The sequence below is a fragment of the Vespula vulgaris genome, chromosome 2 (genome assembly GCF_905475345.1).
Source record: "Vespula vulgaris chromosome 2, iyVesVulg1.1, whole genome shotgun sequence".
Lineage (NCBI taxonomy): Eukaryota > Metazoa > Arthropoda > Insecta > Hymenoptera > Vespidae > Vespula > Vespula vulgaris.
The window spans coordinates 4,070,613-4,087,069 of NC_066587.1; the positions used below are offsets into that span (position 1 = coordinate 4,070,613).

The following is a 16,457-nucleotide window of genomic DNA, read 5'->3' on the forward strand; positions in this document are numbered from 1 at the left end:
ATCTTTCTATAAATTCTATTTCATCGAAAATATTAATTTATAATCCAATCTTTTTTCTTTTTCGTTACAGAAAGATTATATAATTGAAATTTATAATATTTCATTATATTAGTGTAATTTATATTTACGTTGGTATAGTTTTTGTATATTATCGGTATGATACATCTCTGCTAATAAATCGTGTGTGAAACGCATGAAAAAATTTGCAACATAAAATAAGCAGGAAGTTCGTTGCGATTAAATGAAATCAAACATCAAAAATACAGGTGTGTGTGTGTGTGTGTGTGTGCAACTTGAAAGTTACATAACTTCATATAAAACGTAAAGGATATTTATTTATAAATTCACTTTATATTAAGTCGAGAATGCATTTATTCGGATGGTATTGAAATGAAAAAAAGTCTAGTATGTACCAGAATTTTTCAACTTCGAGTACGCAATTAAATTTTTCCTCGCAAAGGTTGTAAATAGTACTGACGATTTTTGAATTTGTGTAGCTCGAGATCAAAGGATTCGACAGGAAAGGGGACAGAGAAAAAAAATATCGAAGCTTATACAAAAAAGTAAAGAAAAAGAAGAAAAGAAGAAGAAGAAAACATTCGTAAAAGTGTACCTCTCTATGTGAATACTAGTTTCGATAAAAATTTATTTGCAAATTTATAAAAGAAGGAAGAGACAGAGAGAGAGAGAAGTTGGAGAGAGGGAAATGGTCGATATAAGTAAACAGAACGTAGAAAGAAGATTTCGTCTGTTATATATAAAAAGTAAAAGCCTGCAGAGAGAATGTTATTATTGTTTCGTCTTGTGACGTCCGTAGTTCTCGATTTATGTATCGTATATATACATACATACATATATATGTATGTATGTATGTATGTATGTATGTATGTATGTATGTATGTATGTATGTATGTATGTATGTACATATGTATGTACATATGTACGTGCGTTAAAGTTTTACGTGGGCGTTTGAGGAACAGGATTATCGATCCCGCACTCCAATTTTGTCGACTAGGCGAATTGCCCGCGAAGGCTACGATAATAACGGTAATTATAGCATATCGTTAAGATCTAAGATGTTGCGAGAAGTTGAGTTACCAACGAAGGTCTTCGCGATTTATTCAAAATTGCTATGCTTCTGATAAAAGCACTTCTCTATTTTCGATTTCATTTTTTAAACACAATGTCTTATTATTTAGTTATTATTTTTGTCTCTTCCAACACGTTCCACGGCAATCGTTTTTCTTTTCTTTTTTTTTTTTCTTTTTTTTTTTTGAACAGGTAAAAAAAGTCCTTGGCGACGTTAACGAAAGTCTTGTGTGAAGGTAAATTAATTGGACGTTTACACGATACAGATAGCTTTACCGTTTTTCTTTCTTTTCCTTTTTTGTTGTTCTTTATTTTTTTTTTTTTTTTATATCGCTCTTGTAAAGTATCCAACTCTAGAATTCGACTATTGGAAACTTTAACAAACTTTAAATCGAATTACCGAGTTTAGAATTATTTACTGGAGAAATAAAAAAAAAGAGAGATCAATTAGAGAAATGAGAATTATTCAGTTTGAAGAAAAACAAATTGATTTTGAAAATTATATGTAACGATACGTTATTTTCGCGTTAGAAAAATCTCTCTTTTTTTTTTTCTCAAAGAACATGGAGGAAGTGAGGAAGATATTGTTGAGAAAGAGAGAGAGAGAGAGAAAGATAATAACATATTTCACATTATTTATGTCACATACTCTTTTATTATTCTAGCATTTGTCCTTCTTACTTACATACATACACATACGTATACGTCGTATCATGATACACATCTTTGTGTGTACATGCATACGTGTTGTCTTCTTTTCCACGACACACATACGCGTATATGTACATATATAGACACATTTATATAGATTTGCCACTAACATAAGTCATATATTCTTCGCAATAGCGAGTACAGTTAGTTACAACACAGACGTAAAATGTGTGGATGTTTACTGTCGCGGTAACTAACACGCGAGCGCCGATTGGGGCCAAGAGAGTTGAACTTATTGTCAGCCACGTTGTTCATTCCTTCTTTCGTATATATTTTTTTTTTCGTTCGTTCGTTCGTTCGTTCGTTCGTTGATTTTTTTGTCGTTTTTTCGAACGAATAATAGCACTCGTAATTTTGCATCGAACCGATCTCCGATATCTCGAAACGAATTATTCGACGTAGTAACATTTTCCTTATCTTTGAAATTTAGAAATTCAACGATCAATCCTATTTTATTTTTTGAAACGTTGAATAAAAAGAAAGGAACAATTATTTTGTTGCTGAACTATCAAAAATGATCTCTCTTTCTCTCTCTCTCTCGTTTTATTAATATATATATATATATATAATTGTATATACTATATTTCATTTACTTATTTATATGAATATTTCTTAATACATTAATATATCTTAATTTATGTATACACTAATAACAGTATACTATATGTTTCATTTATTAATTTTTATTTGTTTATTTTTTCTTTATTTTCTTACTTTTTTAATATAAAAAATCAACGGTTCATGAGTTATATTTTTGTACACATCTATACAGTATACAGTATACAGTATACGACTATACATAATATTTCGTTTATTTATTGTCATCGATTATTTCTTTTTATAGAAAATCAATCGAGGAAAATCTAATCTGTTTTCATTATCCATGTCTTATCTGTCGATTAAGCCAAAGTTCTCGCGAAATATAATTAGACATCCGATATCTACGTTTGAGAATATCATTTTCTTCCTTCTACAATTCCATATTTTATTTCGTCGAATGTATGAATAATTAATTGCCATTTGCAGCGGGCAAACTAAGGGAAATGAAATTCATAGACGGCTCGAAGATCACCAGCTTTATTCTGCAGACGAGATTAACGGCCATGTCGACCTACCGAAATATTATTTCTCTCTCTCTCTCTCTCTCTCTCTTTCTCTTTTGTGAACGAGAGATTTAGCAAGAAGGAATGAGTGAATGAGTTAGTGAGTGACTGAGTGAGTGAGTGAGTGAGTAAGCGTGTGTGTGTGTGAGAGAGGGAGATAGATAAATAGATAGATAGATAGATAGATAAATAGATAGATAGATAGGTAGAAATATATCTACGGTGAAATTGATATACCGTTGTCGTACGTTGTAAATTTATCGTACTCAGGGAACATTCTTCTTTATTTGATAGCTTTTGATTCTCGTAAGAACGAGTTCGAAACACGTCCTACCAAAGTTTCAAAGGAAGTAAATACGAGTACGATGCAGTTTACGAGCCATTTCTATCGAATTTCGTTTAACACGTTTCGATCGAGGTAAAGATACGCTTACTCCGTTCTATTCGTGGAATATGAAAATCATTAATAATGACAGGGAAGAAAAAGATCCATAGGAAGTTAATAAAAATCCATTCGAGATTATATACTATATCAATATTATATATAACACATTATTATTATTTTTAATAACATATATTTATTATATTAAATATTATAGTACATTAAACATATACCATATAACATAATAACATTACATATATTCTTAACAAATATTTTTCATAATAGTATACGATAATAATATTAACATAAATAATAATTAAACATAACGATAACATCTGTTATATCAATATTAGAGAATTATTACAGGAATATTTTCAATAAGGATATATTAACGTATATAGTAAATAATAACTAAATATAACAATAATGATCGTCATCTTGTTATCGAAATATATAAATTGATAATTCATGTATTATCATTAAAAAAAAAAAAAAACAGACATTAACATCTCGAAATAAACGTTGTTATTTAAAAGACAATCCGACGAATTGAAACTGGAGTATCTATGTCCAAACTGACGTAGACACTTTGTCCAGGATCAAAAAGAAGATTTTCATGTATTTGTGTCGGGTCGCGTGCAGGAAGCAACAAACGATAGCTCGGATTCCGCCTTCTCGGAGTCTCGTTTTGGCAATCGGCTTCCGGTTAACAATCCCATTGCCGCTGGACGTGCGCCAGTAAAAGGAAAATGAACGTTGGTGTAAGTTCGAAAGCAGTTTCCTCTTCGTCCCCTAGCCGTTGTTTTCCATTTCCAAGCTAAACCTTCGTCGTCGTTATTTTGTAGAGAAAGAGAGAGAGAGATAGGAGTTGGAAGAACGAAATAAAAAAAGAGAGAGAGAGAGAGAGAAAGAAAGAAAATGAATGCTAGAGAGATCGCAAATTTCCGCTTACGTTTCGCAAATTTATACGGACCTTTGCAACGAAAAATTATCCTTTCAAAATGTTGATCGTTCTAATGTATATTTAATTAGTCATTAAATTACCCGCTAAGATAAATATTATTATTATGATTGTTATTATTATTATTATTATAATATTTTGTATTATTCTCAGCAAAGCGTAATTATTACCTTAGTTATTTTTTCACTCAGCTCTGATTCAACTTCTTTTTTCTTTTTTATTTTTGATATCTCATGTACAGACACACGTACATATTCACACACCTCTCGGCATAATTTTTAATATAACTAGTTTCTCTCTCTCTCTCTCTCTCTCTCTCTCTCTCTTTCTCTCTTTCTTTCTTTTTGTCTCTTTACGAATTTATTTAATGAACTGAATTAAGCGTCAAATCAGATGTGATTCAATAATTGCGTCGGAAAAAAGAAATGGTATTTTCATTCCAGTGATGATCTCACACTGTCAAAGAGTTAATTGAAGAATTAACTCAACAAGATGCTTTACATAAAAAAAGAAATTAAATCGACTCGTTCGTGAATTGTTATAATTAGTTAATAATTATCTTCATTTTAATTGTCAATCTTAATATTAGTTTATTACATACATAAATACATACATATATATTATAAATCTTAAATTATATCTTATAAATCTATCATAATATCTTCAAAAAAAAATCAATTCGATTAAGATCAAGATAAAATCAATAATCTTTTCCCACTTTTCATCCAAAAGAAAAATAAGTCATATTTTCTTTATTTCTTTCCTTCTTCTTTTTCTTTGTGTTTTTTTTTTTTTTCTTCTTTTTTAATCAGTCGAGTCTCGGAGGAATCATCGGTTAATAATTAGAACGCGGTTTTGGTTTGTATCAGTAACCGCAGACAGTCCCAGATTCGTGTCTCTTGGAGTTCTGCTTTCGCGACACCTGTGTCGCTTCAAAGACTATCGTTCGATATATATCGATGATGACACGCACTCACGTACGTATTCACGCACGTACTCACGCACGTACTCACGCACGTACATACATAGATCAACGTACCTCATGACTCCCTTTCTTTGCTAACAGTACGCACCATATAGTCATCGTTCTCTCTCTCTCTCTCTCTCTCTCTCTTTCTCTCTCTCTCTCTTTCTCTTACTCTCCAATACGGAACCGAGACAGCTCAGAACTGACTGACAAACAGTCGGACGGTCAACCAGTCAGCCAGTTAGTCAGTTACACTCGAGCACGCGCGACCGGTTCGTAGCTCGACGTGTAAAGCGTTCACGCATCGCGATCAAAACGATTCTTGTCCTTTTCATCTCTTCGTTTATTCCCGATCGTTGAACCTTTCGTAGCTTTTTGATTGTTTCTTCTTTTTTCTTCTTTTCTTTTATCCATTTTCTTTTTTTTTTTTTTTTCTTTCGTTTTTTCTTTCGTTTTTTTCTTTCTCTTTTTTTTCATTACATCAAGCGATAATAATAGTCGGAGCCTTCATTGGGAAAAATAATTTGATCGCATGTGTGATGTATTCCGATAAGAAATCATTATTTTCTCGAACGAGATCGAAAGAGAGTCCGTTTGAAAAGGGCGCGCTTTAATTTTCATCGTGTAATTATCGATAATGTTCGATATAACCACGTGACAACACCGAACGCGAATGGCGCTTGCTTGTAATCTACGATAATGGAATTTCTCGAGTGTTCATAGTGCCCTGGTATTATTTATATATTTTTTATATATATATACATATTTATATATATTATTGTATATATAAATGTATATTATAATTAATATCATATAAATATATATTAATATATATTGTTTCAAAGAGATTTCAAAGAGACGGAATTATGCGAAATCGTTCGATTTTGTAGTTTTACGTTCTTTCTTTTTTTTTTTCTATTACGTTCTTTATCATTCTTCTTCTTTTTTTTTGTTTTTTATTTTCGTTAGAAGCACGTTTTCGTTATTAAACGTTACAACACGACTTCAACTAACCGATGTTTCGGTCACGTGATCACTCTCGAATTAACCTCTCAATTCAAATTGACCTCTAAGGAAACGTTCGTTCGACCGAACCAATCGTGTTTTATTTTACATCTGGGAACAGGGGAATAAGAAAGTTTTGTTCATGAATTTCAAATAATTCCCCATTGTCCATCTAATTTTCAATGTCGATACTTAAATTCTCTGATAGTGCATTAGATAGATTTCGTTAGTTATCAAAATTTAATCTGATCTGTGTTTCTTTTCGATAACGTTCGATTATCGAACGATTATCGACGGTATAATCTTTCTAATTCTCTCTTTCTCTCTCTCTCTCTCTTGTATTTTAAGTATCCATTATTATTACTCTAATAAGTTAAAAAAAAAACACGTATTTTTGTTTCTTTTAATTTAAGAAGAAAAATTATTATTCCATCAGGATTAGAAGGATAATTAATTTTGATAATATATTCTATTACCTCGTCCAACTTCGAGAGAAAGAACACGTTTATGGCTATTTTTCGTGATATCGTGATAATAGATAAAAGATAATAATTAGAAGAGAAAGAAAAAGAAAAGGTAGTGTTAACGACAAACGGTAGTTTTATCGTCTCCCTTCGTTCCACTACGAACGATGTTAGAAGCTAAAATAAAAAGAAAAAAAATACAGTTATTCATCGTATTTAATGCTTGGAGTACGCGAGAAGGAACGACAAACTTGCAGGGACAGACAGACGGACAAAGAGAGAGAGAGAAAGAGAGGAAAAAAGAGAAGGAAGAAAGAGAGAAAGAGAGAGCATGAGCGAAAGTAAGAGAGACAACGGCGACGAAGAAAATTTGAAATGCAAATAACTTTGCTCGGTCGTCGAGTGCGTATGCGATCGCGTTTACGGCGCGTAATAAAATAAAAAGAAATGAAATTAAAAAACTAATATAAAAAAAATATATATATGCAAAAAAAAGAAAGAAAGAAGAAAAATCGTTTTATGTTTGCGAAACGAAAAAGAGATTGAAAAATTAGCGATAGGGAAAGATTAAACGTCGCGTTTTCCTTTAGTAATAAATTTCCAATTACGAGACGACGATGACGGGATTCACAAAGGAGAGAAAAAAAAGTTAAAAATGCATTGATTCATTTTATTTATTCCAAAAATTATATACGTAGATGTATTTGTAAGATGTATTTGTAAATGTGTATATACATATTTTATATGTAAAGGATATATATATGTGTGTGTGTGTGTGTGTGTGTATGTTATATTATTAATAACACGCAACCCTCTCTAATGCCATATGACTTTGATATATCGCTTAAGGTATCTATATTTTTGAAGTTTTATTACATTTTATCGCTGAAAAATTAACTGGTATATTACATTCAAAGTTTTTAATACCTCTTAAGTAGAAGAGTTGTATACTTAGTATAATATATTTTACTAATACTTAGCATAATATTTATATATGAAACTAAATATTATTTATTGTCAGTATAGTATTACTAAGAATTATTATTCATATTACGAAGAATTTGATTAATAAAATTATTATATTACTATTGTAGTATAATTTATACTTAACTCTCTGAGTTTATTTCAATATAATAAATTCGTATTATATTAATTGTAAGTATAAATTATAATAAAGTATATAAATATAATACTTTAACTTATATAAATTTAATATTATAACTTTCAGATTATATAATTTTTGTCTGGATATGAAAAAAAATTGGATTATAGAGGGTTGAATAAATATTATTTAATTGTGTGTATATTTTATCACATATATATATATATATATATATAAATTTCGATTCTAATATTAAATACATCTTTTAGAAAAATCGATTTTACAAAACAAGAAATCAATCCATAGTGAAAACGTAACAACGTACGTTTTATCTGTCATATTTTATCGAAAAGATTATATCGATCGAAGTATTAACGCGCGCGCACGCATATTACTCTTGCGCAACGTCATCGTTTCCTGTTTGTCGTGCGCATTTTTGTTGAAATTATCGAAAAACTCGAAGATACGGTGTCAAATCGGTAGAGTGAAGGATTACGCGTTAAAAGCTCATCGTTTTGAAATGGAAACTTTATTGACTCTTCCTCTCTCTCTCTCTATCTCTATCTATCTCTTGGCACTCTCTTTTTTCGTTTTTTAATTTTTATCCTAATCCCTAATATTAAATCAATCAATTCTTGTATTCGATAGATATGAAATGTACGATTTTATAATATGAATTTAATACGAAATAAATCAGACTTTTCGCATGTAACGATCTGATGATATATTTGTACGTTCATATATTTATCAATTTTATATTGAAAGCGTGCTAAGGATTTAGATGAAACGAATTATACTTATTACAGTTGTTTTCGTAGTAAAAAATAAATAAATAAATACAAACGATCGAGTCAATCGATTTTGAGATAATTCGTTTATGGGATTAAACAAACGCAATATATATTATGATAATTTACATATTTTTCTCTCTCTTTCTCTCTGTATTTTTCTTTCTGGTATTCTTTCTTCTTCTTTTATTTGTTTAATTATTTTTTCTTTTCGATTTTTTTATTTGGTCCTTCCTTTCGAATTTTGATTTTTCTATATATTTAGACGAATCATCGTCATCCTAGTTGTCTTTAGATCTCACTGACAGAACAACGACCGTGAATTTTAAATAATTCGAAGCGAAACCCACCGTCGTGTTTGTCACACTATACTCGCGTGTCACGCATCGCTTCGCTCTCAATCCTTTGTTTCCCCCTTTTGTTTTCTCTCTCACTCTTTTCGTTCGTTCTCTCTTTCACCGTTGCCTACTACCCGTTAGATCTCGGATATTTTTTTTTTTACCTTTTTTTACATTTTTCCCTTTTGTTCTTTTTATTTTATTTTTTGTTTTGTTTTGTTTTGTTTTATTCTTGCAAGTTTATCAGCAGAAAGAACAAAGAGAGAGAGAGAGAGAGAGAAAGAAAGAAAGAGTTTCCTGGTGTCGCCGGAAGAGCTCGTTACGTCGATTTTGTAATAAAAGAAAAGGAAAGAAACAGAAGAAAAAAAAAATGATGACTTTAATTCACAAGTTCGTTAATCTTCTCGCCATGCATTTCGTTATTCGGAATAATTTCGTAATCGTCGTATGATATTTATAAATAACAGCACGAATGTCACGTGTTTCTAACTCTTTGATATCGTGTAATAACATTCTCGCGATTTATCGCTTTGTTTAATTTAATTTATATATATATATATATATATATATATATAGTATAGTATTTGTCATAGCAATGTAGAAAAAAAAAGAAAAAAGAAAAAGGAAAAAGGGGGACGGACACACGATAAAATGACGGACTAACTCGCACGAGCGATATTTTATCGAGCATACTTTCGAACGCCTATATTGCGACGCTACGAGAATAAATATGGAGACACGCGATTTCTCGCGAGGTCCGATAGAAAAAGAAAGGCGGGGGCGTGTAAAACGGCTTCGTCCATTATGGTGTCTCGATCGTGTGTATGCGTACGTGTAAGAGATAGATAAATAGATAAATAGTTAAACAGATAGATAGATAGATAGATAGATAGATAGATAGATAGATACGTGGATAGAGAGAAAGAGAAAGAGAGAGAGAGAGAAATAGATAGAGATAGAGACAAACCCCGTTGCGTGTTCATGACGCAACGAGCGCTCGCATGGCGAAGGTCACGTCGATAGAGCAGGATTTAATAAAGAGTCAAGGATTGGAATTAGTTATTTATGCGCATCAACGAAGCCTACGAACGTTCGTTCCATGCTCCGTTAGCAAACTCGAGATCATCGAAGCCAGTATTCTCACGCGCTCTAGAAGATCTCGATCGATCGGTCGAACGATCGATTTTGCTTTTGATCTATCTGTCTATTCGTTCGTTTCGAATTCTCCTTCAAAAGATCGATATCACGAAAATCGAGACGCAAGAGATCGTATCGCTCTTCGCTGGATCAACGTTGATTTTAAAAACGTGCACGGATTTTTATTTCTCTTTCTTCCTTTCTTTCTTTTTTCTTCTTTTTCTTTGGTCTTTTTTTTTATCATTCTTGTGATTCGTTCGTTCGTTCCCAGTGATTTTGAATAATTTGAAAAAGAAATAGACGAGATTTTGTTTTTCTTTTTCTTTTTTTTTTTTCCTCTTTTTTTATATCGTTTCATATTTTATTAGATACGATAGATATATTGATTTCCTGTAGGAAAGGGATATGCGGTTGAAAAGTTGGAAGAGATTTGATTTCCGATGATCCTCGATGAGAGGGTATAATCGGTAGATCGATTGATATAAAGTAAAACTCTGGTATAAAAGTGGGTGCGTGTGAATGCATTGGATTTGTACGAGACGTCAGAGTCGCCACTACAGGCGTCCTCGTCCTAGTCCTGACGATTCCGCCATTGTGGAGGAAGGATCAGTAACTCGGTATTGCTTACCGATGTACAACTCTGAGCTTTTCAAAACTGTCTGGACGAAGATCGGACAAATGTGCGGTTACATCACCTGTGCGAAATCCTACCTCTCAGGTCAGTTAGTATCTATCTTTCGTGATAATAATTTTTTTTTATTTCTTTCGACAGAAAAATTCGATAAAAAAAAAATCTCGAATTACGAATTCATTCGCTCGATAAATCTGATCTAATTTTTTATTGGTCTTCTCTCTCTCTCTCTCTCTCTCTCTCTCTCTCTCTCTTTTAATAATCTTTTTTTTTTCTTTTTTTTTCTTTTTGTTTTCTCGTCGATCGTCGATGATGAAATATTTCAACGATGCGTTGAACGAATTTAATTTTTAACGCTTTATATATATATAACCCAATTTTTATTTCCGTGTCTAATAAAAAAGATATATATATATATAATATAAAAGTTATAACATTAATTATATTATCATAGTATAATTACATTACATCGATTGCAAAAAATAAACAAAGATAAAGCTACTGTTTGAAAAATACGAATAACTTTGATCGTGTCGAAAAAAAATTAGATAAGTTTTTAATTATATAATGAGATAAGACGTAACAAATAGAGATATTTGTATTAATATATGACATATAGAATTATATAATTTTTAATATACTTTTTATTTACTTTTCTTGTACTTTATTCTATTACTCCAGTTTTTTGAGTATTCACACGCATATGTATAAATGTATGTATACACATATCATATACGTATATATATGTACGTACGTACGTGTATATGAATATATAGGTACTTACATATAGATGCGTGCTGTTTCGGTGGTTAGTCATGAACGCAACAACCGAACCGAGGAATTCAACAGAGAGATAGAGAGAGGAAAGAGAGAGAGAGAGAGAGAGAGAGAGAGAGAGAGAGAGAGAGAGAGACTGACACGCATTTCAAGAAAGTGGGTTAGACTCCGTTCGCTCAGCCCGACCTAGAACTCGATTCCTTCCGGGTACTTCCATCGGTATTCTTTGTGATCGATACTCCAGCGACGTTCACGCCATTTCCTTCTATCAAAAAATATCAAAAAAAGAAAAAAAGAAATTTAAAAAACTGATAAAATAAAATAAAGTAAGATGAAAAGAAAAACTAACTAAGAACATTTACAAATCTTTATAAAATCACATTTCATTTAATATAATATAATAAGTAACTCTGTGCGTGTGCGTATATGTATATTTCTTTGCTACACAACATACGTATCTAACAATTTTCGAAAAATGATTTTTTTTTTCTTTTAAATATCATTTAACGCAAATACGAATATCATGTCTAAGAACAATGTATTATAAATGTTCGTTACTAACGTTAAATCGATTAAATCGATTCGCAATTTTCACGTAGTTAACGGACAGAATGTAACGCAATAAAGATTTTTATGAACTTCCCTTCCGTTACGCGAATAAATCTTCTTGTTCTTCATCATATATTACATGTATATATATATTATTATCTAGAAGGAGAGAAAGAAAGAGAGGGAGAGATCGTATGTTGCGATCCGATGCTGTCGAGCTTAACGGTTTTACGTCACGGAAGTAGATTAATCGAGACGAACGACCGGCGCCGTTCATTATCATAAATTATTATTTTTCTTTTTCTTTCTTTCTTTCTTTCTTTCTTTCTTTCTTTTTTATTCTTTTCTCTCTTCTTCTTTACTGCCCTCTGTCAGATTAACGACGATGTTATTGACACAAATATTCTCTTTCATTTTGACCGTCGACACGATAGTTTGACCCGGTTTTATTTCCCAAAAACATATTTCCTTCTCTTCCTTTTATTTTCCTTTCTTTTCATAATTTTTGTTTTTCCTTTTTCGTATTCCTTTTTTTTTCTTTCCTCCTCTTTCTTCCCCTGTTTGTATTCCTGGTAAAAGTTCCAGCTGAAAACTTTCGAATTGCTTAGTTGATAAAACTCGTCTATGCTTTTAACAAACATTGTTGACCGATCATAAGTATTCTCGTGTTTGTGCACGTACATGCAACTTATGTAACTATTATGTTATAGTATAAAATTATGTAACTCGTTATTATGATATTAGATGATCTTTCTGCTTCTGTTATCTGCACGTTAACTTTATGGTACTCCATTTCTATAATGAATTTTCAATAATTTTTTTAGTTACAAGTTATCTCATAAATATATATATATATTTTTTTTTTCTTTTTTATTGCATCTAACAAAGATCCTTAATTCGAAAATGAAACCTTAATTTATAATCAACCTGTATACATACAGAGTGAATAAACTATTAAGTAACTAGACCGGATCATAACTCTGTTTCTATTGGAGATAAAAAATAATTTGTAAAGTGCATCGGTGCAGTTGCAAAACGCAATTACACTTATTTGTTTAAGTGGAACCCTACGACTTTTTTCTGTGTCGCTCGATTCCTCCCTCGTGACGTTCTGAATAAAATAGCGAATTAAAGTAAAATGATGAAATTCTTTTTTTTTTTTCCTTTTTTTCCTTTTCTTTTTTTATTAAATTTTTGAAAACAAATTTTAAAGGAAAAGAAAAAATTAAGTGATTCAAAATGAATTAAATATTATTTTCGCAAGTGCTACAGATAATACATGTGCATTGAGAACCGTATCTCTTTTCGAACTAATCGTTTACGTAAAAATCATATGGTTATATTTAGACTAACAAGTGCAATTGCACTTTGCTGTAACTGCATCACTGCACTTTTATAAAAGAAGTCGCATTATACGACGAGAGAACTTCTCGAACAATGCAAAAGTTTCCTCTACAATTTCGTATTGTCTTCGATTAGAAACAGTTTTATATATAGTTCGGCCCAATTATTAGACCGACATTAATATATTATATGTAGTTCGAAAGAAAAATGTCAATAACGATTTTAATACAATATTATTATATATATATATAAAATCTGTGATGTGTGAAACGCATTACATTTTATATACGACAACCGATCAACAATGTTTTTAGTTTCTTCTTATACAGATAAGCCTCGTATAACGCGATCATACACTTTTTTAATTTTTATCATTTTAATATATTCTTTTAAAATTCATAAGCTTTAATTTTCAACATTATGTATAATGAAATTTATATTTTGAAGTTTATACTTATAATCATATATATGCATGAGTATACACTATCATTTATATTTCGTGATTTTTGCATTAACTCATATCACTCATACACTTGAATTAAATAAAAATATATTCCTGTTTGTTCCATCAGTGTTTGTGATTTATATAAAAAAAGAAAGAACGACACTCAAAGCAATTTTGAAAAAAAAATGTGGAACTTAACCCCGTTTTTTTTATTAAATCTGAATCTCAGTATAAAGCTGATTTATATAACGAGGCATTTCTATGGAACGGAATATTCGCGTTATACGAAGCTTACCTTACTTATTTAGTACGATGGAAAATTTGTTCGACTGAACGATCGCATCCGCTAATAAGGAACGTACTCTCGATAATAAAAAGAGATCTCGTGTTACACAGATATGAGATACGTTTCTAAAAAAATAAAAAAAAAAAATCCGTAAATAAAATAAAAGAATAAAATAGAATACCTGTATAGTGATTCATCGATAGGGAGTAATGACCGCGAGAAGGTATCGATGTCGTGTTTTACCCTGGATCTAAATGGTAGAAAGCATACGAATTCGTGGAACAATTATTAACATCGAACGTCTCTTTATTCTCATTCTATAGGACCTTGAAAACTAATCTTTCAAGGTCGAACAAGTTCAATGACCGCTATTGAATATCCTTCGTTGTGTCGCGTCCCCCACTTTTTTCTTTTTTTTTCTTTTTTTTTCTTCTTCTTTTTTCATTATAATCTACGTAATAAATTTTTTTGTGATTATAAAAATGTACACTATTAAATAAATGATTAAAACTATAAATAACATATAATTCCTTCATAGTTATAATCTATATAATTCAATTGCTTTAAATACAAATAATATAAGATCTTTTTTATTTGCGAAGTATATGATCTGTACAATAAATTTTATTCTACAACAACAACAACAACAACAACAATAATAATAATAATAATAATAATAATAATAATAATAATAATAACAATAATAATCAATTAATTTTTAGAGAAACAATTTTAGCCAAAAAAGACGATTTATTTAATGAACGCAATAAGATTTATAATACAGGAAAAGACTGCATTAGATTTTAACCCGTTAGAAGCTTGAATTATGATCGTTGCACAAGAGAATGAGAGAGAGAGAGAGAGAGAGAGAGAGAGAGAGAGAGAGAGAGAGAGAGAGAGAGAGAGAGAGAGAGCAAGTGATGAAGGACGGAGGAGAAGAAAAAGCGAGGGTGGATTATCGTACAGAACGCTCTCTTCCTGTTTGGCACGGTGCCCATGCGGAGGAAACGATGGAAAACCTCGAGTTCTGCTTTTTCAAGAGAGAGATTTGGTGCAAAGGATCGTCCTAGAGGATAGAAAATTAGGGGTGGGAAGGAGGAGGAAATAGGGGACAGGGAACAGAGGGTAGGGAGGAGGGTAAAGAGGGAAGAAGAAGAAGGAACGAGAGGTCGAGGGAGAAGGGTGGGTGTTGTATTCCGTTGTGGTGGAAATTTAGGACGAGGTCGAGTTATTCTGGAGTACGTTAGGAGTCACGTGATCATCGAAGGAATTTTGCATTCGACAGATTTCCCGTTGTTCTTGCAACTACGTATATACAGAACGTAGAAATCTTTCGTTTCCGATTTTTCTTCCTGGATGATTTCGATTTATCGAATTATTGCATCATATCGTGTCTGTGTATCTCTGCTCTGTTCGTATGTGTATGTGTGTGTGTGTCAAACCGGATTTTCATGCGTTTTCACTTTCTTCGTTTATCAACCGCATCGAGGCTTCTTATACTTTTTCTAGATCGCGAAACTAGATCAATGATCATCCGTCCGCCTCTAACGGTCAGGGTTATCGAGCAAGGATTTTTTTTTCTTTTTTTGTGTTTTTTATCGACCATTCTTTATCCGTATGTGTATGTGTGTGTGTGTGTGTGTGTGTACATTGATTCTTTAAAACTATAACAAAAAAATGGAGTGAGAAAAAAAGTAAGACAGACACACTTCAATCTTTTTCTCCTTTCTTCTTTTTCATCTTTTTTTTTCTTCCTCGCTTCTTGCATGACGATCTCGAGGTCGAGATCATTTAAGGAACCTTTGAAATGTCCCTTTCTTACGTCTTCTTTCGTTTCCTCTTCCTCTACTCTTTATTTCTCTCTTTTGACTCGTTTCGAGTGTTCTGTCTGGCAAAAGTGACTCTTTGTAACTCGCATTCGTGACTATTTCGTAAGAAACCGGCTAAGCAACAGGCTCGTGAAAATTGTGAACAGGGGGAGAAGCTCGTTTGAATTTTTAGAACGAAATTGTAGTTCCGCTCTTCTCCCTCTCTCTCTCTCTTTCATACACACTTGTCTCGAGTTTCAATCAGAATTACCTATATATTTATAATATATTGTACATAGTCCATTGAGAAAAAAAAGGATATCGATCTTTCGATAAGTCGTAAAAATTTAATAAAAATTCGGCGTTTTTCATTCTTTTTTCTTTTCCTTTCTTCTTTTTATTTCTCTTTTTTTAGATATATCTACTATCGTATTCTCATTGTATGCGAATACGTACGTTGTAAAATTTTTACGAACGAGATCCATTCATGAAAATATATCACAGACGGTGCGTGAGTCATCGCGAATTCGTACAAATCGAATGATATATATTACGTACGTTTTAGAGGTA

At 31.5% G+C, this 16,457-nt stretch overlaps 1 protein-coding gene across 4 annotated transcripts in view; it reads left to right on the plus strand.

The window, feature by feature from the left end:
• LOC127072530 (serine/threonine-protein kinase tricornered) overlaps nt 1–16,457 on the plus strand; it is a 94,544-nt gene that overhangs the window by 48,753 nt on the left and 29,334 nt on the right. Inside the window, exon 1 of one of the 4 annotated variants that reach the window (XM_051012989.1) lies at nt 10,444–10,765. The exons of the other annotated variants lie outside the window; for them this stretch is intronic. Within the exon in view, the coding sequence (XP_050868946.1) occupies nt 10,567–10,765 (199 nt within the window). The 5' untranslated portion in view covers nt 10,444–10,566. Of the gene's footprint in view, nt 1–10,443; nt 10,766–16,457 lie in introns of those variants that run through there. 4 annotated transcript variants of the gene reach the window in all.